At 43.3% G+C, this 22,563-nt stretch overlaps 1 protein-coding gene across 1 annotated transcript in view; it reads left to right on the forward strand.

Moving 5' to 3' along the window:
* Window positions 1-22,563, forward strand: part of TTF2 (transcription termination factor 2) — a 52,492-nt gene that overhangs the window by 25,183 nt on the left and 4,746 nt on the right. Inside the window, exons 11-21 of the mRNA XM_044004269.1 lie at window positions 1,456-1,606; window positions 2,422-2,527; window positions 3,881-4,062; window positions 5,780-5,933; window positions 6,264-6,355; window positions 7,826-7,908; window positions 9,228-9,361; window positions 10,071-10,241; window positions 16,227-16,285; window positions 20,228-20,378; window positions 21,230-21,312. Coding sequence (XP_043860204.1) covers window positions 1,456-1,606; window positions 2,422-2,527; window positions 3,881-4,062; window positions 5,780-5,933; window positions 6,264-6,355; window positions 7,826-7,908; window positions 9,228-9,361; window positions 10,071-10,241; window positions 16,227-16,285; window positions 20,228-20,378; window positions 21,230-21,312 — 1,366 coding nt within the window. The remainder of the gene's footprint in view (window positions 1-1,455; window positions 1,607-2,421; window positions 2,528-3,880; window positions 4,063-5,779; window positions 5,934-6,263; window positions 6,356-7,825; window positions 7,909-9,227; window positions 9,362-10,070; window positions 10,242-16,226; window positions 16,286-20,227; window positions 20,379-21,229; window positions 21,313-22,563) is intronic.

Raw genomic sequence — 22,563 nt, forward strand, 5'->3', positions numbered from 1 at the left:
TAATAACATCTACCTCCCTGAGTATTGTGAAGATCTTAGCTCAGTGACTGGCACCTAGTAGGTACTTAATAAATACTTGTTGCCTTCCCTTCCCCCTCTCATTTCACTCGGCATCAGTTCATACAAGGTATCCCAGATTTCTCTGAAGCCTTCCCTTCGATCGTTTCTCATAGCACAATAGTATCCTGATACATTCAGATGCCATGATTTGTTAGCCATTCCCCAATTGATGGACATGCCCATAAGTGCTAGTTCTTTGCCACCACAAAAAGAACTACTATAAATGTGTTTGTACATATATGTCATCTTGTGGGAGGATCTCCAGTGGGATTTCCCAGAGATCACGTTGGGCCATGTGTTATTTAAGGTAGTGATCATAGATAGCAAGTTGAAAGTGACATAAAATTAGGAGGGATAGCTAGCACCTTAGATGGCCAAGTCAGGATTTTAAATGATCTTTATTTAGAATCACAGAATACGAGAGTTGCAAGGGATGTCATTGCCCATCTAGCCTGACTCTTGTGCCAAAGGAATTCTCACTACAACATACACAACAAAAACTCATCTAGCCTTCACTTGACTACCTCAAAGGAAGGGAAATTGGCCGCTTCTTTAGACAGTCCTTTGGACAACTCTGTTAGTAAATTTTTCTTGCATCGGGCTTAGATTTGCCCCTTTACAATTTCTCCCCATGCTTCCTGGTTCTTCCTGATAACAAACAGAACAAACCTAACCCCTCTTCCACATGACAGGCTTTCACACACTTACAGACACAGCTATCGTGTCTCCCATGTCTTCTTTTGTTCAGACTAAACTTCCTTCAGTTGATCCTCATGTCATGAGGATCACCATTCTGGTGGCTCTTCTCCACTTGCTCTCCAGCTTATCATTGCTGCCCTTGAATTAATTATCTGTGCAGAACTGAATACTAATTACTCCATATGAGGCCTGAGAAGGGTCTAGAACTATCAATCCTGGAAACGAAGCCCCTCTTCATGAAGCCCCAAGTGGCATTAACTTTTTTTGTTGACTGTTCTTTTTTTACTTTTGAGTTGGAGATTCTCTCCCTCTCTCTCACCCCTACCTCACTGTCACTGAAGACCCAACTAATGACAGACCAGAGAGTTACCTAATGTCCCTCTTGCCCCTCATTCTTCCCTTTCCAGGCAGATAATATAGTGTTACTTTTAGATGATACAAAGCATCAACCTGAGAAGACCTCTAATGTAGTTCTCTGTACCATCTTCCTGGATTATCTTTATGGGGCAAAGGAAGGAAAGTAGTTAAAGCAATTTGATTTACAAAGATATTAGTTTTTGGCATATATTCATAAATCCCTAGAAATAAGAGTAATAAATGACAAAAGTAGAAATTGAGTAGGTCAAGAAAAGGTGATGGGGCAACAAGAACTTAAAGCAAAATTTGATTGTTTGACTGCACGTTTTTTCCCTTAAGATTCCACTAGCTTTACATCCCGTGGAACTCTAATTATCTGCCCTGCCTCCCTGATTCATCACTGGAAAAAGGAAATAGAAAAACGTGTGAGTGGCAACAGGCTGAGAATCTACCTTTACCATGGGTCTAATCGGGAGCAACACGCAAAAGTGTGAGTGGAAGACAATTGTAACCTTGCAAGAGCTCATACCCAGTGAGCTTAAGGGGGCTCTGTGGGTTAGAAGTGACTTTCACTAGGAAGACCAAGATGGTGGCATCTTCTGGCACCTATTTATTTAGACTATCCCATTTAGATTCCACTCTAATGTTGCTGGTCTGTATGTTGGCCAAAAGACAGATTTTCATTTTCAGAATCAATCACCTTCACCCATCTTTGGAGCTGGGGAAAATATCAAACCATCTTTCACCAAGGATCTCATTGGAAAAGGAAGGAAAGATCATGCTTTGTATTGGAATGGAATCCACTTCCTTTCATTATAGAGTGATGTGTGTATATTGAGAGCCCAACATTGGCCTTTGCTTCTTTTTATCACTACTGAAGGCTATAACCAAGAAGGCCTTGGGATTCTTTGGGTTTGCCACCAGGTGGCAGCAGCACTCGCCCAAGAAAAAGAACAATTTTTAAAAAGTATACTGGCCGTGTTTATCTTAGTTTAAGGGATTTTCAGTGTCTCTGATTTCTTTTTAATCTTCCTTCATTAGGAGTGACACCAGCCCAGCTTTACACACTATATATGAGATAATATTGGAAAAGTTGTGTAGAACTTTTTATTAACTTTGGCATTATACATAAGTAATCTAGAAGTGTTAGTTTCATGAATGTAGTTTCATATTAATGTAGGGTTTTAAAGATTTTTAAAGTACTTTTTACTCCCCAAAACCCAATCACAGGAACTTCTCAAGTATTAGTTCTGCCTTCCTAATGTCAGGTGTCTTTAATCATTTCCATGTCTCATGTTGATATAGCCTCTCCAGATATGATGTAGTAATCACTACCTATAGTCTTCTTGCCAAGGAGATCCCTACCAGAAAGGAAGAGGGAGATGTCCCTGCTACTGATGTTTGTGTGGAGGTAAGGTGCTTTGAGGAAAAACAATTTAACAGACCCTATATCATTCACTGGGGCAAGACTTTTTACCTAACTCAGTGGAGTTAATAGCTCGTCTCCTTAATTCTGTAAAATGGAAGCCATTTATGATATGCCTTACATATGGGAGTAAATATCTGCTTCCCTGAGGTGCCTTTATCACTTTTGCAATCAGTCTCTTACACACTTCTACAAACATTTATTTATTATTTTTATATCTATATGTGTGTATATATGTGGATAGATAGATGATTTATGTTGCAATTAGGCATATTTCAGGTTATTTCTTATAGTAGAAATAGGTCTCCTTTACGTAAATTGTAATAATAATGTGAATACAGGAAGCTTATGTGTGTCAGCTCATAGTTTTTCTACTAGCGTAATCAGTGTTTTACTATAATTTTGGATATTTTAATAATGCATACTTTGGTTAATTTAATAATACTGGACATGTCTATATCCAAATCCATGGTTTCTGAAAGAAAAAAGAAATGATTGCGCCAAATGAGTGAGAGGTCAGAGGGTAGGAAAAGCAATGAATGTAATCATGAACGTTCACTTGTTAGGTAAGCTCATGAGTGGCTTTAGTGTAGCCTTATAAGGAAAAATGTGTGACATTGGTAATTATTTATCGAATGAATACATCTTTTAGTAGTAAGTTGTCTTATGGTGGCAGCAAACCCAATTTAAAGAAAAAAAAATGACAGCCCTATGAATCTGTATTGTCTCCAAACAGTAATTATGCCAGTATTTTCTTGTTTGCATTTCAGTATATATGCTGCTGCAACAAGTATCACTTGCAATTGTTAGTATTTACATATTTACCTATTTGTGGTGATCTTTTGAATATTTCCATCATGAATGGTGAGGGTTTCTTTTACCTTGTTTTTGAAATATTGCTTTCTGTTTTAGAAAGTCAAGCTCATCTTGGGTGTTGTCTAAACCTTAAGTCCTACTGAATAAATATGGATAGGGTGAGGTAGAGAGACTCTAAATAACTTGCTTATATATGCCTGATGAGTTAGGTTAGGAGCCAGGAATTGAAACGAATTCCCAGTTGTTTTTTATTTATTTGTTTGTTTAGTTTTGGTTTTTTTTGCGGGGCAATGGGGGTTAAGTGACTTGCCCAGGGTCACACAGCTAGTAAGTGTCAAGTGTCTGAGGCCGGATTTGAACTCAGGTCCTCCTGAATCCAGGGCCGGTGCTTTATCTACTGTGCCACCTAGCTGCCCCAATTCCCAGTTTAATATTCTTAACATTTGCCTTCCCATTTGAAGTTACTGCATCACCAATCTATGAACATTCTTCCAAGCTATTGATGGTTCTTAACTTCTCTAGGAGTGCAGATCACCATTGCTCCAAATAGTCTGGGCTCGCATCATACTGGATGAGGCTCACAATATTAAGAACCCCCGAGTGCAGACCTCCATAGCTGTATGTAAGCTACAAGCTGTTGCCCGCTGGGCGGTCACTGGAACCCCCATTCAGAACAACCTGCTGGACATGTATTCATTACTGAGGTAAGCTAGCTGTCTAAAATCCTGGAGGAATGTGGGTGGTTTTGGTAGCACTTCACATACTTCCTTACATGGAGAATCTGAATGTGAATCAGATTTCTTATGTGACAGATGAATTTGTTAAATCTTTTTAATAGCAAAAGGTCTTTCTTTATAAATTAGTGCTTGATAATTGATAAATGATTGTGTCTTTATAAGTAGGTCTTATATTTATAGAAGTAGCTCACATTTATGCATTTCTGTAAGGTGTTTGTTTTGGTTTTTGTGGGGCAGTGAGGGTTAAGTGACTTGCAGGTCACACAGCCAGTAAGTGTCAAGTGTCTGAGGCCAGATTTGAACTCAGATCCTCCTGAATCCAGGGCTGGTGCTTTTATCCACTGTACCACCTATAAGGTTTATAAGGTGCTTTATATACGTTCTTCCATTTGCTTCTCTGATTCACCAGGCAACCCTGTGAGCTAAATGATTGAGTGAAATGAGTGAGTAAAAGAAAAAAAATGGCATTTGTTAAGTGTTTTCTGTATACCTCATATTGTGCTGGGGATACAAAGAGAGAGACAGTCCTTACTTGTAAGGAACTCATTCTAATGGGGGAGACAACATAGCTAGGAGGCTTCAGCTACAAGTGAGATGGAAGGGCCCAGTGTCCTTAAGATGAAACGTCAAGACATCGTAATATGCCTTCTTTAGTGGCATTTCTACTGATAAAACCATTTCTGTTTCTGACATTGAACTTTGGCACAGTGTCGGGGACTTTGGGGGTGAGCACTCTCTTTTCTGGGTCTGCAGTCACTATGGCTACTGTGGAAGGGGTTCTAGCAGGGGCAGAGTTAGCTATTAGAGCTCATCTCCACAAGGGTTGCTGCCCTGGGCAACGGCTCGGGGGCAGGTTGGAAACAGGGCTGATAGTAGTGGGGAGGGAGAGGGAGAGGAGCTGTGTACTGGTACCTTTGGTGGCAGGGATGATGGGGACCCTTCTCCGTAGGGGTTGTTCCCCTGGGTGGTGGCTGTGGGAGCTGGGAAGCAAGGCTGGTGGCCGTGCTGCTGTTCCTGAGATTCCTGGGTGTGGGGTCTCAGACTAGCCTGTGAGGGAAAGTGTCGGTCAGAATGGTGGGGGTATTTTGGCCCCCTTGGGAAGGCTGCCTGCTCTCTCTGTCAGGGCACCTCGCTGCTGACTGAAATAAGACTTGGAGAGGCTAACTTACTTACATGTCATTACTCAGTTGGTAAACTTGGAGGTGAGATGGGAACCTAGGCCTCTCCTGACTCCACATAGAATGCAGTTTTTCAGCCATCCCACCCTGCCTCTCAAATACCAAATAAGTTGACTTGAAACAAAAAGTCCATTTAGGACAACGCAAAGCCATGGATTTATTCTTTTTCAAAAAGGAGGAAGTCACAAAGAAGTATTCTTGGTTGTTCCTTAATGTCTAGGGATGCAAGCCTAGCTTAGAGAATTTTGCTTCTTGGCTGTTGTGCCCATGTGCCTGTCAAATATTCGCAGATGTTTATGGAGAAGTTCCTGTGTTGTCATTCAGGTCTAGGGACTGGCTGGGCCCTCTTGATCTGGTTGATGGGGCTTTGCTGCGATGATCTCTTGTTAGAGCAGTTGGATGACAGATAAAACACAAAGTGTGGTGTCCTTTCCCTGTCGGGTTAGGCTTTAACCTCTCACTGCTGTTCCTTTTTTCTGTCTCGCTCTCTTCCCTTCAAAAATCAGGTTTCTCCGTTGTTCTCCATTTGATGAGTTCAAGCTGTGGAAGAGTCAGGTTGACAATGGTTCGGCAAAAGGAGGGGAGAGGTTAAGTATTTTAACCAAGAGTCTTTTGCTGAGGAGAACAAAAGATCAGCTGGATTCAACCGGCAAACCCCTGGTAACTTCATGTGTATCTTTCACTTGGGTGGCCAGAGTGGGAGGGAGCTGATGTCCTTTTCATTGTGCTCAAATAGTTACCTGCTTGACTCCATGGGGTTCTGTGGCTCCTACATTCCCACTTCCAAAGAGACCATGTTTTTGCTACTTAATGCAGCGATTGTACCATTATCAGAAGTCTCTGATCAAGCTGGCACCTAATATGACACCTAATATGACTAGCTAGGAGCCTGGTTACCAGGGGTAGTTTCTGTGAATCTGCTCTGCAGTATCCTTTTACTGGTATATATGTATACATGCCGGCTTAATATTTTTTTTTACTCTCCACCAGGTGGTGTTGCCCCAACGTCGCTTTAAGTTGCACCAGTTGAAACTTTCAGAAGATGAAAAAGCTGTGTATAATGTCCTTTTTACAAAATCAAGGTGTGTGACAAAAGTACGCTCTCTTTCTCTCTCTGTCTCTCATATTACCCATGCTTTCTTTCCTTTGGTAGTAAATGAAAGGTTAGATTGGGCCCCCTAGACTATGTGTTGTGAGTTGACCAATGTTTGATTTGTCAGCTCTTTTCTTTTTTAATAATCCAACCTTTTAATTCTGTTCTTTCATATTTGTTTTCTGGAACGAAAATTCCTCAGTATTTTTTTAAAATAATAAACATTTCTATTTAAGTTTGCGTTCCAATTTTTATCCCTCCTCTCCCTCCCCTCCTTGTTCCCTGAGGCACAGTAAGTAATCAGATATAGGTTATACACGTGCAATTATGTAAAATATTTCCATATTTATCACTTTGTATAAGAAAACTTGAATAAAAGAAGAAAGGAAAAAAGTGAAAAGTAGCATGCTTCAGTCTGTGTTCAATCAATATCAGTTTTTTCTTCGGAGGTGGATAGTATGCTTCATCATTAGCCTTTTGGGATTGTCTTGGATCATTGTATTACCGAGCATTCATGGTTCTTCATCAAACAATATTGCTGTCACTGTGCACAACATTCTCTTGGTTCTGCTCACTTCAATATACATCAGTTCATATGAGTCTTTCCAGGCCTTTCTGGAGTCATCCTGCTTGTCATTTCTTATAGCAGAATAATAGTCCATCACTATCATATACCACAGCTTGTTTAGCCAGTCCCCAAGTGATGGGCATTCCTTTGATTTCCAATTCTTAGCTACCACAAAAAGAGCTGCTATAAATATTTTTGTATAAATAGGTCTTTTCTCTTTTAGGGGATGTCTTTGGGATATAAACCTAACAGTGGTATTGCTAGATCAAAGAGTATACAGTTTTATAGCTCTTTGGGCATAGTTCCAAATTGGATCAGTTCACAACTCCACCAACAGTGGATTGGCGTCCCAGTTTTCCCACATCTCCTCCAACATCCAATAAAGAATCCCTCAGTCTTAATGTAATATGCATAGGTTCTGTTTGGCCCCCAGCCATACCAGTATTGTGAGGTTATCCCTCTCTGCTCTGTTAGTCAGTGTATAACATTCAGAATCACACTTGGCCTTTTTCTTAACCTTACTCAATGATAATTTGATAATAGCTTGTCTTTCCCCCTCAACCTCAGGTTTTCTCTATCTGTTGTTTTCTGCCTTTGTTGTTGTGACTTTTTCTGTCTTTGGTTAAAAACCAGACTCTCTTTCTATTTCTTATGACATCAATTTTGGTCATCATTTGTTATTATATTGATTTCAACTGACAGGTTATCTGGTGACCTTAATTGTCTACCAGCAGCCTGCTGTCAGCACAAAGCCACAGTGAGCGTTACCTTCCCTCCGTGGTTTCTTTGAGAACCACAGGGTGTCTGTGTGGGAAGTGTGTTGTATGTAGTAGAGCCCTCTGTAAGTGCAAGTTGTCGCAGTTATCATAGCATCTCTCTTGTTTGATCCAGGTCAACTCTACAGTCCTACTTAAAAAGGCATCAGAGTGAAAATAAGCAATCTAGAAGGAGCCCTGATAATCCATTCAGTAGAGGTGAGCGATACTCAAGAGATAAGGGTGGGGGGGGTGAAATTGACTTGGTGCGGTTCTTCCCCAAACACACATGCCGATCAAGTTCTCTGAGCCTCCAGCACAGTTCCACAGTCTGTCAGGCAGCCCACGTTGGCCACCTCTCCAGCTTGGCAGGACCTGTCAGAGCCTTCCACCCTCTTGCCAAGTGGAGTTTGATGAGGCCAGGTTCACTTCCACATCCAGAGGGAGGCAGGCCACTAAAAGACACAGTGAGATGTGTGATGGTGGGTGGCAGCAAAATACCATCTGGGGCATTTAATAAGTTGTTTTCTTGGAGAAGTAGCATGGCATAGAATTTATTTGGTTTTTTTTTTTTGGTTGGGCAATGAGGGTTATAAGTGACTTGCCCAGGGTCACACAGCTAGTAAGTGTGAAGTGTCTGAGGCCAGATTTGAACTCAGGTCCTCCTGACTCCAGGGCCAGTGCTCTTTCCACTGTGCCACCTAGCTGCCCCTTGGCATAGAATTTAAAAAGCTGTTTTCCAAGTCAAGAAGACCTGGGTTCAAATCCTGCTCGAGACAATATACAACCCTGGGCCATTCCCTTAACTTCTCCGGGCCTCAAATATCTCACCTGTAAAAGAAGGGGATTGTACTTAATGGCCTCTGAGGTCCCTTTGAGTCCTTTGGTCTCAAAGCCTTGGACCAAACCATGAACCAGACACTAGAGAGATCATACCAAACCAGGGCTGTTTGAGTCAGAATGGAACCTGTGTATTTTTTTTTTTAAGTGAGGCAATTGGGGTTAAGTGACTTGCCCAGGGTCACACAGCTAGTAAGTGTTAAGTGTCTGAGGTCGGATTTGAACTCAGGTCCTCCTGACTCCAGGGCTGGTGCTCTATCCACTACGCCACCTAGCTGCCCCTGGAACCTGTGTATTTTAAACAAAATTCAAGTGAGGGGGAAAAAACCCACCTCATCCACAGTCTTTGAAACCAATCAGGATTTCACTTTGTTTGGTCCCTTGTTGAAGGTAGAGAGCCACAGACATGCTTATGGCCTGTTAGTCAGGAAACATGTATTCATCACCTCCTATGTGCTGGGCTCTGTGCTGAGAGCTGGGGATACAAAGAAGGGCAGGACAGTCTCTGCTCACAAGGTGCTCACAGTCTGATGAGGAAACAGCCTGAAAACTCCTGTGGGCTTGGGAAATCCTTCCTTAAACTGGCAGTGGGCTTCAGCCTCCCCCCGAACTTTGACACAGGCCTGTTCCTCCCTAGCTCCTCTGACAGCTCTCTCTGCCCTTCCCTTCATCTTCTGCTTGGCTTCTCCCTTTAACAGTGACAAAGGAATTTGAGGCTTGTGATCCCGGGCCTGGCGCCACAGCTGACTCCCAGTGTTCTAGCACCGTCCACATCCTGTCATTGCTGCTGAGACTCCGCCAGTGCTGTTGTCACCTCTCTTTGTTAAAGTCGGTAAGGAAATCCCACAACCTATCACCATGTGGTACCCTGTTCATCTCAGAAGCTCCTGGGTCCACTGTAGTGATGATGCGGTCTCTCTGCTCCCTGACTTGTGTCTGTCAGGTCAAGGATTAATCTGTGATGGAGAGGCTGACTGGGAATGCCTTTGTTTCACAGATTGGGCCACTTAGTGGTAGGCTTACTCTTCAGCTGCTGCTGCCCCTGCCCAATTCTGGCTTCAGTGGGCAGCCAGTGCTATGAGCAGTGCTTGCTTGGGCTTTGAGATTGAGATCTGTCAGCTAATGCCCCTGAGCCACTTAACTAAAGAAGCATTTATAGTCTTATGTCTAGTTAATTCAGTGGCCCTGTCTCTATAATTAAGAAGATTTTTGTGGGACTGTAGAACTGAATGGAACTGCCTTTTACTCTGGGACTGCACTTAGATTTAAATAACTGAAATAGAGGTTGAAAACTGGGAAAAATGGACATGTCATATATCTTGTAACCTTTCAACCTTTTATTATTTGTCAGGCTTTTAGTATGGTTGGAATTATACTCCGGCTAATACTTCTGGGAGGATTTGCCAATGGCGCATTACAAAGGGTTATGTTAAGGGTTGAGCACAGCCTTCAGCCGGGATCAGCAGTTTGGCCAGTTTCCTAAACTGGCATGAGCCTTTACGCCATTTTTGCTGATGTTGGATTTGTTTCGTTCTGCCTAGACCCTGGACCAATCTGAGCTGAAGAGCGAAGGCCTTTTCCTCTCCCTGGAGGAGCAGCTCAGTGCTTTGACCTTGTCAGAACTTCATAGCCCAGATGCCTCTGCCACCGTCTGCCTTAATGGCACACCATTCAAGGTGGAGCTCTTCGAAGACACCAGAGAGAGCACCAAGGTACGCTGTGGCTGGAGAGTCATCGCCATTGAGGTGGGAGCGGGAGACATCTTGCTCTGCCTTTGCTGCTTTTGGATATCACTCGGTGGGTTTCTCTTTCCTTTCAGCCTTGGTAATGCCCAAACCCTGTGATGTAGAGAGCTAAGCTGCCCAGACTAAGTCAGTTTGAGAAGGGCCAGGTGACCCCAGCTGATCATTCATGGTTTGAGACATTTAAAAAAGGCCTAGGCAGGCTTTTATTTTATTTTTTTCCCTGCGAGGCAAAAGAGTGAGTCCCATATCCATTTACATTGGGGGAAGTGCTTAAGCAGGGAACAAAACTGCAAATGCTCTTAGAAAGAGCTTTATCAGGAAGCCACAAAAGGCCTTGGAGTGCATGAACTGCGGGCTACACCTGGGTGCCAGTGGCTTTTTGCTCATTGAAAAGCTTCTAGCTGTAAGTATTGTTTGTACCACGGCCTGCTGCCTTCATTAATCACTCCATTCTGGTTCCATTAAAGCTTATTAAGGCTGACAGTTCCTTCCAGAGGGTGGTAGAGATATGATGTGACTGGCTTCCAGCCACCTTCTTTGTTAGCTGGATTATAATTGTGTGCCCTTCTCCTCCACACTCTCCTGAGTGTGTGTCCTCTTTTTGGTCTTTCTATCTGAAGTGTGCCATTCTTACCCCAAAGCTCCTGCTTTGAAGCTTTGTTTTCACTCATACCTGGAAGGGCACTTCTGCCTGTAGAGAACAAGGGAGTGGTTTTGTCTCAAAAGGAAGAACTGTGCTGCTGTGTGGTTAAAATTGAAATGCCCTTAGCTTGTTTCCTGTCACTACGCTTCAACAGCTGAGAGCAGCCTAGAGGAGGAGCGCCCTGTGGCACGAGAGCCTTCCTGTGCCAGCCATTCTAAGTTAGTCAGCGGGTAAAGAAAGGCCCCACTGTGGTGTGGGAGAAAGACCGAGGAGTCTGATGACCTGGGCTATTGTCCAGGGTCTGTCATTTATTAGCTAGATGATCTTTTACAAGTCAAGTGTTTAGCACAATGCCTGACACATGCCAGGCACTTAATAAATGGTTGTTGATTGATTTACCCACTCTGAGCCTGTTTGCCTGCCTTTAAAATGAGAAGAATAATGGCTCATTGAGGAGATTCCTCCTCACTTGAGGGTTTCATCACATAAAAGCTGGATGTTGTTTAGGGTATTGTTGTTTCTTCAGAATTAGAATGAGTCCAGTTGGCCTCAGAGGTGCCTTCTGATTTTGAGCTTTTGTGATCTGCCCTGTGTAGCTCATAGGATTGTTGCTAGGTTAAAATTCAATAATATATTAAAACCTCCTATAAGGAGGATCAGTTAAAGGGAGCTGGAGGAAGGGGGGTTTGGGGTATTCCTCTTGGACATGACAGCCTTTCACCTACCAGAAGACAGTTGGCATGTCCCCCAGACGTCTCTCTACCAGGCAAAACAATCCCAAACTCTTTAGTCAGTCCTTATACAGCATTAACTTTGGGATCTTCACTCTTCTGACTTGGCCCTTCTTTGGATGCTCGCAGCTTCTCAGCGGCCTTTCTGAGCTATGCTAGAATACCCCAGAGGTGGTCGCCACAGCGCAGTACAGCACCTCCTCATGCTAGAAGCAGCTCTCACCACCCCCTCTCCCTGTGCCGGTACAGCCCAAGATGTCACGAGCTTGTCTCACTGCCCTTGTGTCCCTTTTTGACAAGCTTTCTAAACGGGTAAATCAGGGGGTGTAGAAGATGTATTTACCTTGACTTTTAGCAAAACATCTGATAAAGTGTCTCATGTTAAACATGATAAAGGTGGAGAGATTTAGGGCTGGTGATCGTATAATTTTACTCCGTCTTCCAGGTAGTGTGGAGCTGGTTAGATGACCAGTCACCTTGGAGGGAAATCCCCAGTGGACTTCCTCAAGGAACTTTTCTTGGCCCTGTGCTGTTTGACATTTTTATGAGTGACTTGGATAAAGGCATAAATGACATTCTTGTCAAATTTTTTGACAACACAAAGCTAAGCAGAAAAACTAACTCACTGGTGACAGTTGGGATCCAAAAAGATCTTGACAGGCCAGAAAATTGGGCTGAACACTGTTGCACTATTGCTGGAACTGTGAATTGATGTGACCATTCTGGAAAGGATTTGGGAGCTCTACCCAAAAAGTCACTCACCTGTCTATACCCTCCCAGCAATATCACTGCTCAGTAGAGATCAAAGAAAGAGAGAAAATGCCCATCTGTACCAAAAAATATCTATAGTAGCACTCTGTTGTCACAAAGAAGTGTAAGCCAGTCAGTGCATGAGCATCAATTGGAGAATGGCTGAACAAATTATGGCCCATGAAGGTAATGGGATACTATTGTACAGTAAGAAGTAACAAAAGGGAAACCTGGAAAGAGGAGTATGTTTTTGTGTAGCAAAGTGAGCAAAACCAAGAGAACAATTCACTGATAAAATGTGGCCACTGAAAATATGGGGCCAGTAAAGGAGCTTGGCAATTTACCAAAAGCAGTCTCACCCACTGCCCTCTTTGTATTCCACTCTGGTCGGTCCTAAATGTACATACACTTGGACAGACTCTAGTGAGTGCCTTCTAATCCCATATCAACATTTGAGCGATGGACTTGCTTTATCCACTTGGTCTTTCATGTATGCATGACAGACTAAAACGCCTTCAGGTAATTTCAGAAAACTTCCAGAAGGTTTTGCAGTGTGGTGGGGTTTGATGCCATCAAGGAAGGTGATCCACAAACAGGAGCATCTCCAGGCTCTCACGATCCACAGGGAATCATTCTTGGACTTGGATTCTAGATGTTCTCCAGCACATTGGCAGATACCTTTAGTATCTCCCTATGTTGTGCCTTGAATGGTATTTGTTGTTGGAGGGTCACTGAGAAGGGTTATTTCTGTGGTGTCTTCTGGGGAATTTTGAACGACCTTGATGTCTAAATGGGAGAAATCTTGCAGTAAAAGAAATTATAAAAAATTGCAAGTTGTAGATGAAAAGTTACTAGCTTACATCTGTAGAGGGAGTTTCCCTAATGGAAATTTTCTGCAAATCATGAAAATTGCAGGTTAGAACAACAACACAAAACACAAACCCTCAAATAGCTGTGATATGTACCTGGCAGGGCTGTTGTGAGACTCAGATCTGATAATGTATGTAAAGCATTTTGCAAGCTTTAAAATACTACATAAATATCAGATGATTTTTAGGGTGAAAGACATTGAATTCAACTCCAACTCAATCTATAGGTCTCAGTATGAGTTTCTGCTTAAGTGTCATCTCCAAATCCCTATAAATCTGATACAGGGGAAAGGCCACCAGCTCTAAAGTCAAAGGACATGGGTTGAAATCTCATCTCTGATGCATCAATCAACAAGCAATTAAATACTTAGTAGTTGTTATGGTTGTTGAGTTGTTCTTCAAACTGTCCAACTCTTCATGACCCCCCTCTGGGGTTTTCTTGGAAGAGATACTAGAGTGGTTTGCCATTCCTTCTCCAGCTCATTTGACAGATGAGGAAACTGAGGCAAACCAGGTGAAGTGACTTGCCCAGGGTCACACAGCTCGTTAAGGGTCTGAGGCTAGATTTGAACTCAGGAAGATGAGTCTTCCTGACTCTAGGCCTGGCACTCTATCCATTGGGACACCTAGCTGCCCATTATTAGGTACCCATGAACTCTGAGCAAGTCACTTAACCTCCCTGAGCCTCAGTTTCCTCACCTGTAAAGTGGTGGGATTGGAGTAGCTGGCCTGGGGTTGCTTCCAGCTCTAGAGCCATGGTTCTTTATGCTTGTCTCTGAAGAGGTGGCTCTTCTTGCCATGGCCAGCCCCTTTGCTTGTGATCTCAGTCACATCCACTGAAAGCTTCCTCCATCCATTATTCCCCTCTCTTCTTTCTCTTCTTCAGTGTTTCCCTTGCTGGAGGCTCCTTTCCTATTGCCCAGAAACATGACCAGGCCACTAGCATCTTTTTTTTTTTTTTTTTTTTTTTTTTTTTGGGGGGCAATGGGGGTTAAGTGACTTGCCTAGGGTCACACAGCTGGCACTAGCATCTTTAGAAAGCCTTCACGTGGCCCTGCCATCCCCTCAGGTTCTGATCTTTCACCACCAAGCTCTTAGAGTTGCCTCTCATTGCATCCACTGCCTCAGCTCCCACTCATTGCTCCACCCCTCCTAGAGCCATGCCTTTAACCCCAGCCCTTGACGGAAACTACTCTCTCCACACTTAGCAACAGTCTCCTCACTGCTCAATCCAGTCCCTTTTTCCAGTCCTCAACTTCCTTGACCACTTATCACCCACCTTCTCCTACCAGCATAGTCTCTCCTTCCTTTGCTTCTGTGATACTGTCTAGGTGACATGGTGGGTAGGACACTGGACTTGGGAATCAGAAAGGAGGAGTTTGAATGTTGCCCCAGGCACTTGATAGCTGTGTGACCTTGGGTAAGGTCACAGCTCTGTCTGCCTCAGTTTCCTCTTCTGCAGTGGGGATAATAATAGTATCTACTCCACACACAGTTGTTGCAAATTCTTAAAGCACTGTCAAAATGTTAGCTATCATCATCATGTTTAAATCGGGCCCCAGACACTTACTAGCTGTGTGACCCTGGGAAGACTTCATCATTACTTGTCTGTTTGTTTACTTGACCATTCCTCCCTTAGTCTCCTTTGCTGGATCATCCATGCTCAGTAGATAAGTGCTGGTGTGTACTTCAGGACTCTGCCCTTGGCCCTCATCTCTTTCAAACCCTACATAGTCTTCTTTGGTTAATCTCTTCTGCTCTCGTGGGTTCAGCTAATTATTTCCATTTAGAAACCACACACACACACATATGGATTCTATCCGTTCAGAGGCCTCACAGACTGACAGACGGACTTAATCTCTCTCCTTGTGTCACATTATTAATTTCCTGTTGGACATCACCACCTGCCTGTCCCACTGGCATTTCAAACAACCCATACAAAGTGGGTTAGCCTTGGTTTCTCCATGTACAAAAAAGAGATGATAATATCTGTAGCATTTACCTCAGGGTGCTTTAGGAATCCAGTGTGATAATGTATATAAAGTACTTTGGAAACCCTAAAACACTTATATAAATCTGTTAATAATATTGTTCTTATTATATAACAGGATGAACCTAGTCTTCACTAAGATTCAATCTCTATGTATTGTTTATAGCCACTCTCAGATGAGCAGTTGGCTTTATGAGTTTTCAGTAAATACCTGCTGACTTGACTGGTTCCTTTGTTGTTTAGGTTCTAATTGGTCTATTCTTTAGCCAACACCCTGGAACATTAATGGAGAGCAGCTGACCCAATAATGGGCACTGGATGGGTTGGAACAACAATTAGAGTAGAGGAGAAAAGTGGAAGTGAAGGAGGTAGTTTTTGTAACAAATTAGTCATTCAACAAATATATGTTGACAAAGAGGCTTTATGAGGTAGGCACTTTGGGAATGACTAGTGTAAAGGAAACGGCATCATTAAAATGTTAAAAGACAGATACTTGACAGTGGTTGGATTACAAGGTGACCTAATCAGACTGGAACTTAACGTTCATTTCTATTTCGGGTACAATGAAAGTTTTAATTTGGCTTCAATTTAAAGGAGTCATTGGAGTGTTTCTCCCTGTTTCACCCACTCACACGATTTAGTAGATTAGCCTATTGACAGGGCATTAGTCATAGGAGGTAATATTGAATACTACATATACCCATTTTGCTAAAAAACAAACAAACAAAAACCCATGATCATACGGGAAAGACACAGATGAACAAATATATGCAGTTCAGGATTTTAACCATATTTATTTGTGTTTGTGTATAAAGCACCTATGCACGATACTATGCTAGACACTGTTGTATATAAAACATAACCCCAGCTCTGTGGATTCTTACACTATTATAGGGTAAATTATAATGTACGAGGTGATATGTGAATGGGATTTTCATAAACTTATCCATTAATCTCTCTCTTATCTAGATATCATCTCTGTTAGCAGAACTGGAGCTGATCCAGAAAAAGTCAGAGTTTCAAAAAAGGTAAATGCAATGTCTCACCTTCCTGAGTCTTGGTGATTACTAAACTGGAGAGTTGGATGTTCTTTTTTTGTTTTGTTTTGTTTTGTTTTAAGGGCAGTGAGGGTTAAGTGACTTGCCCAGGGTCACCCAGCTAGTAAGTGTTAAGTGTCTGAAGCCGGATTTGAACTCAGGTACTCATGACTCCAGGGCCGGTGCTTTATCCGCTGTGCCACCTAGCACCCTTGGATGCTGTTTTTAATTCATTTTCTGTGCTAGTCAAAAAACTTTTTCCAAGGACCTTGAGTCACACCCAAATGGAAAGAGCACAGGAATTAAGGCAGATATAAATCATCACTTCTCTGTGATTATAAATTAAAATTTTCTTGTGGTTCAGACTGAAGGAGAAATCTCTATAGGAGCCCTATAATGATGTGTCTGGAGGAAACTGTCTTAAAGTAAAAAAGTAGTTTGAGATGGATGGCTGCCCAAGAAATGGCTTGATTCTCTCTGTCGTTTCTCTTCTCTGAGAGAATAATAGATTTATCCTCTGGGTGGATACCAAGGATATAGAATAACAACAACAACAAAAAATCCATTTAACTACAGGCTCTTATTTTATTTTGACACTATTCTGCATAAGCAATTCAAAGAATTTATTCCTTGCCCTTTTCACCATCGATTCATAGCTAGGGTACAGCCATGTGGCAGAATTGGAGCCGCCCCCACGGCTGCCTCTGGAGGTGATAGGCTTGTGTTCCTCAGAAGCCTACAGGGGCACTGGGAGGGCAAGCTACAATGGGGACTTCTTTCCTGTACGTTTCAACTAGGTGAGCGCTGAGGTCCTTTTCACCTCTTTGATTCTGTGATTCTGTGAAACCTCAGAGGCAGGGCCTGAGGATGTGGCTGGTTTTTTTATTAAACAGACCTTTTTAAAGAGCCTACTATGTATAACGCATCCTGGGAGTACAAAGGCAAAGCCACTTTTCCTGACATCCAAAGGTTTCGTTCTGCTGGGGAACTAGCTACAACAGCTACACCCCTAGAAAGATCTAAGGTAATTAGAGAAAGTTTAGTGGATGGGATCAGGAAAGGCTCCTGGGAGGACAAGCCACCTCAGCTTAGCCTTTGGGTGTCTGCATGCATGTGGGAGGTGGGATGCTGAGCTGGGTGCAGGGAACAGCTGGTGGTCTAGTTTAGTCAGAGTGTACAGATTGCGTGTGTGTGTTGGGGAATGGGATAGTATATAAAAATCAGACAGAAAAATTAATTTGGAGGGTCTTGAAGGCCAGGACTAGGGGTTTCAGTTTTGTCCCAGAAGCAAGGAAATGACAGAGTCAGATCTGTGACTTAGCAAGGCTAGTTTGGCAACTCTGTCAATGGTTTAGAGGGAGAGAGCCTGGGAACTACAAGACAGAGGGGAGATGCTGTGAACCAGGCTAGGAGCCACATTGGCGGAAGAGCTTGGGGAGGGGGTGCTACTAACTGATCACTTGTTGGGGGAGAGAAGCTGAAGAGTCTGGAGGACTCCAGGGTTATAAACCTAGGGGACTGGGTGAGGGAGCCATGTCCGCTCTCCCTAGGGATGGGGAAGCATGGAGGAGATCAGAAATGGTTGGGGAACATTGTGCTGTGCTGGGGAGTCCAGCCTCTGCCTGGACTGTCTCTGTCTCCTGGAGCCAGTTACTGAAGCTAGGAGCTGGTTTCCTTATCAGTAAACTGGTGAGAAACAGCATGGTAGGCAGGGTGGAGACAGGAAGATCTGGACTGAAGTCTAGTCTCTTGACACATAATATAACTGCATGACTTTGAGCAAATTACTTCTAAGTGACCCGTGCAATTCTCAAAAACTTCAGTTACAGGTGAGAGTTGCTAGCTTGCATTTGGGTGGGGGCGAGGGGGGGAATTTCCATGGTGGGAATTTTCTTCACTCATGAAAATCATGGATTAGAACAACAACAAAAATGCCAAACCCTGAAATAGCTGCGGTCCCTCCTTAGCAGGGCTGTTGTGAGGCTTGGATCTGGTAACATATGTAAAGCATTTTGCAGCTTTAAAGTACTTCATAAATGCCAGGTGATTTTTAGGCGGAGAGGCGTTGAACTCAGTTTTATAAGTATTATTTGCAACGTCAGTGGGACAGCCTGGTGGTGATGTCCAACAGGAAACTGGTGATATGACACTGGAGTTAAGGAGAGAGATTAAATCTGGAGATCTCTCCCCCTCTCTCCATTATACAAAGTGGGCCAAAAGTCATGAATATTGAATAACTTTTCTTTTTTATTTACAATACCATAGCATCATATATACTGTATATAGGAAATGAATTTACACACTGTATAAAAAGTCAAATCTCGTAAATGGTGAAAAAGAAAAGAAAAAATTTTTCAAAGTAATTAATAAGCAGACCCCTTTCTGGCTTTTGGCCCACCCTCTGTGTGTGTGTGTGTGTGTGTGTGTGTGTGTGTGTGTGTGTGTGTGTGTGTTCACACACACTCTAAATGGAGATAATTAATCAAGGCAAAGGGCAGAGTCCTGAAGTACACACCAGCACTTATCTACTGAGCATGGATGATCCAGCAAAGGAGACTAAGGAGGAATGGTCAAGTAAACAAACAGACAAGTAATGATGAAGTCTTCCCAGGGTCACACAGCTAGTAAGTGTCTGGGGCCCGATTTAAACATGATGATGATAGCTAACATTTTGACAGTGCTTTAAGAATTTGCAACAACTGTGTGTGGAGTAGATACTATTATTATCCCCACTGCAGAAGAGGAAACTGAGGCAGACAGAGCTGTGACCTTACCCAAGGTCACACAGCTATCAAGTGCCTGGGGCAACATTCAAACTCCTCCTTTCTGATTCCCAAGTCCAGTGTCCTACCCACCATGTCACCTAGACAGTATCACAGAAGCAAAGGAAGGAGAGACTATGCTGGTAGGAGAAGGTGGGTGATAAGTGGTCAAGGAAGTTGAGGACTGGAAAAAGGGACTGGATTGAGCAGTGAGGAGACTGTTGCTAAGTGTGGAGAGAGTAGTTTCCGTCAAGGGCTGGGGTTAAAGGCATGGCTCTAGGAGGGGTGGAGCAATGAGTGGGAGCTGAGGCAGTGGATGCAATGAGAGGCAACTCTAAGAGCTTGGTGGTGAAAGATCAGAACCTGAGGGGATGGCAGGGCCACGTGAAGGCTTTCTAAGGATGCTAGTGGCCTGGTCATGTTTCTGGGCAATAGGAAAGGAGCCTCCAGCAAGGGAAACACTGAAGAAGAGAAAGAAGAGAGGGGAATAATGGATGGAGGAAGCTTTCAGTGGATGTGACTGAGATCACAAGCAAAGAGGCTGGCCATGGCAAGAAGAGCCACCTCTTCAGAGACAAGCATAAAGAACCATGGCTCTAGAGCTGGAAGCAACCCCAGGCCAGCTACTCCAATCCCACCACTTTACAGGTGAGGAAACTGAGGCTCAGGGAGGTTAAGTGACTTGCTCAGAGTTCATGGGTACCTAATAATGGGCAGCTAGGTGTCCCAGTGGATAGAGTGCCAGGCCTAGAGTCAGGAAGACTCATCTTCCTGAGTTCAAATCTAGCCTCAGACCCTTAACGAGCTGTGTGACCCTGGGCAAGTCACTTCACCTGGTTTGCCTCAGTTTCCTCATCTGTCAAATGAGCTGGAGAAGGAATGGCAAACCACTCTAGCATCTCTTCCAAGAAAACCCCAGAGGGGGGTCATGAAGAGTTGGACAGTTTGAAGAACAACTCAACAACCATAACAACTACTAAGTATTTAATTGCTTGTTGATTGATGCATCAGAGATGAGATTTCAACCCATGTCCTTTGACTTTAGAGCTGGTGGCCTTTCCCCTGTATCAGATTTATAGGGATTTGGAGATGACACTTAAGCAGAAACTCATACTGAGACCTATAGATTGAGTTAGAGCTTGTTATATTTATTCCTTTTACTATCTTTTAGTGTCATCGTGTCTCAGTGGACTAGCATGCTGAAAATTATAGCTCTGCATCTTCAAAGACGTGGGCTGACTTATGCTGTCATTGATGGCTCTGTCAATCCCAAACAAAGGATGGACCTCGTGGAAGCCTTCAACAGCAGCAGGCGGCCCCAGGTAGGAAACGGGTCATGAAAACTGATCACTGAACCTCTTGAAGATCAGCAGTCTATAATTTCTCTCCAGGGCACAGTTTGGTCAATTTGATACTGACTGTCTACAAAGATATAAGCTAACAATGACAGTATGAGGCTATCACAGCCTTCAGTCTTGCCAACAGGAATTAGTTCTCTTACTGATGACATTTGGCTTCATAGACCCCATTCATTTTTTTCATGGTCCTTTGATGTCAGGAGTTCTGAGAGCTAATTTATTGCTAACAATTGAATTGCCGGTCTCTGATATCAACACAAGTTTAGTTACCATTAAACAGAATCTGTAATTGCCTCCAAACTTACTGACTCTTGGCAAATCCATACAGGTCTGAGAGTTGGATTCAAGCCTACTTTCCCTATAGTTGATGGAATTTTGGACACTAGCAAAATACCCGCATTCTGAACGTAGGATTATTTCCTCCTGTATATTGGTTGATATGGTGCTTTTTGTGAGGACTTTTCTCTTCCTGTGGTTCTCCATCCCCATGAACTGTGAAGAGCAGACGAGTAGGTGTAGGAGGGTAGTGTGAACTGTGTCTCAGAGCTCTGGCTTTGTACCCAGTTCTCAAGCTGAGACTACAGGTAGGAAATCGTACTTCAGCACAGCACTGTGCTTGTCACAGACACTCGCTTTATTTTTGATGTCCGGCTGATTGGAGGTAAAGTGGGAGTTTTTGAAATGAGGAAGTGATGGGAAGATCTTGTGATCCCCATGGCATCAGGCAGTAATGGGAGAGAGGAGGAAATCTGGCAGCAGCCATTGGGTGATGCTGAGGGCCTTTCAGAGTTAGTGACATGTGCTTCCTTCTGAAGGTGATGCTGATCTCTCTGCTGGCTGGAGGTGTTGGACTGAACCTGACTGGAGGGAACCACCTTTTTCTTCTGGATATGCACTGGTACCGACTGCTTTCTTTCCTTATGCAGGACGGATGGCTGGAGAGGAAGGGAGGGATGCGCTTTATTCATTGAATTCTCACTTTATTCTCTAGAAGTGGACATGGACATGTGTTTGCTTATGTGTTGTTATAAGAACGACATAGTGGGGGGTGTTTCTGTCGGGGGGTGGCGTCCCAGAATTCTTGAGTAAGATTTCAAATGATGACTTAAAGTCTTCTAGTTGGTTGCTAAAGCGCACATCTGTTGCCATGGTAACTGAAGCAGGGCCATTCCTGGCAGCTGGGAGGAAGCACCTGTCAGTTTCAGCTGCAACACAACGTGCCAGTTTCCAAATACGTTTTCTGGGTCCCAAGAACATTTCAGCTGGGGAGAATTAAAAAAAAGTACTAGTCAGAAAAAACATGAAGAATTTTCCAATGACATGCAGAGGAAGCTGAAGTATACTTAACACGCCAACTCTACATTAGTGTTTGCATTGGACTTGACAGGGGTAAAGACCAGAAACACAGTTATACTCTGTTTGCATATGAATTTGAATGAATCAGACAGGTGCTGTGAGCATTTTTAATAATTATCTTTTGTTGTCTTGACTCTTACTCCCATCAGGAATTTCCATAATGAGCAGTGCTCCCAGGGATTCTTGTTGTGCTTCAGTCCTCACCAGCTTAGAATTGGCACAGTTAGAGCTACCATACCTCGGCAGAGCTCTGGGTAATTAGGTTTAGGCTTTGCTGAGCTTGGTACTCCACAGGTCATTATGAGGGAAGATTGAGTATGGAAGATATGGTAAAGAATCATGGCAGTTCCTGAAACTGAAGATTCCTAGAGATTTTAAGGAGTCAGACACTGAACTGTTGAGAAGAGGGTATTAGAGAAGAGACTGCGGTTGAAAAATAGACATTTTTAAGCAACAGGACAGGTTGACTCTTTGGAGATAGGCCTGATCTTACTCTTGCCTTAGTAGCTAACAGTTCTCATGTAATGACAGGTTAAGGAATTATTATTATTAATTTTATTTTTTGGTAAAGCAGTAGAGGTTAAGTGATTTGCCCAGGGTCACACAGCCAGTAAGTGTCAAGTTTCTGAGGCCGGATTTGAACTCGAGTTCTCCTGACTCCAGGGCCAGTGCTCTAATCCACTGGGCCACCTAGCTGCCCCCAGGGCAAGAAATTATTAAGGAGGAGCATTAGCTCTGTCCAAAACGTGTAGGATAGATGGTTGCACAGTATTACTGTGAGATACAGAAAAAC

The sequence above is a fragment of the Dromiciops gliroides genome, chromosome 4 (assembly GCF_019393635.1).
Source record: "Dromiciops gliroides isolate mDroGli1 chromosome 4, mDroGli1.pri, whole genome shotgun sequence".
Classification (NCBI taxonomy): Eukaryota; Metazoa; Chordata; class Mammalia; order Microbiotheria; family Microbiotheriidae; genus Dromiciops; species Dromiciops gliroides.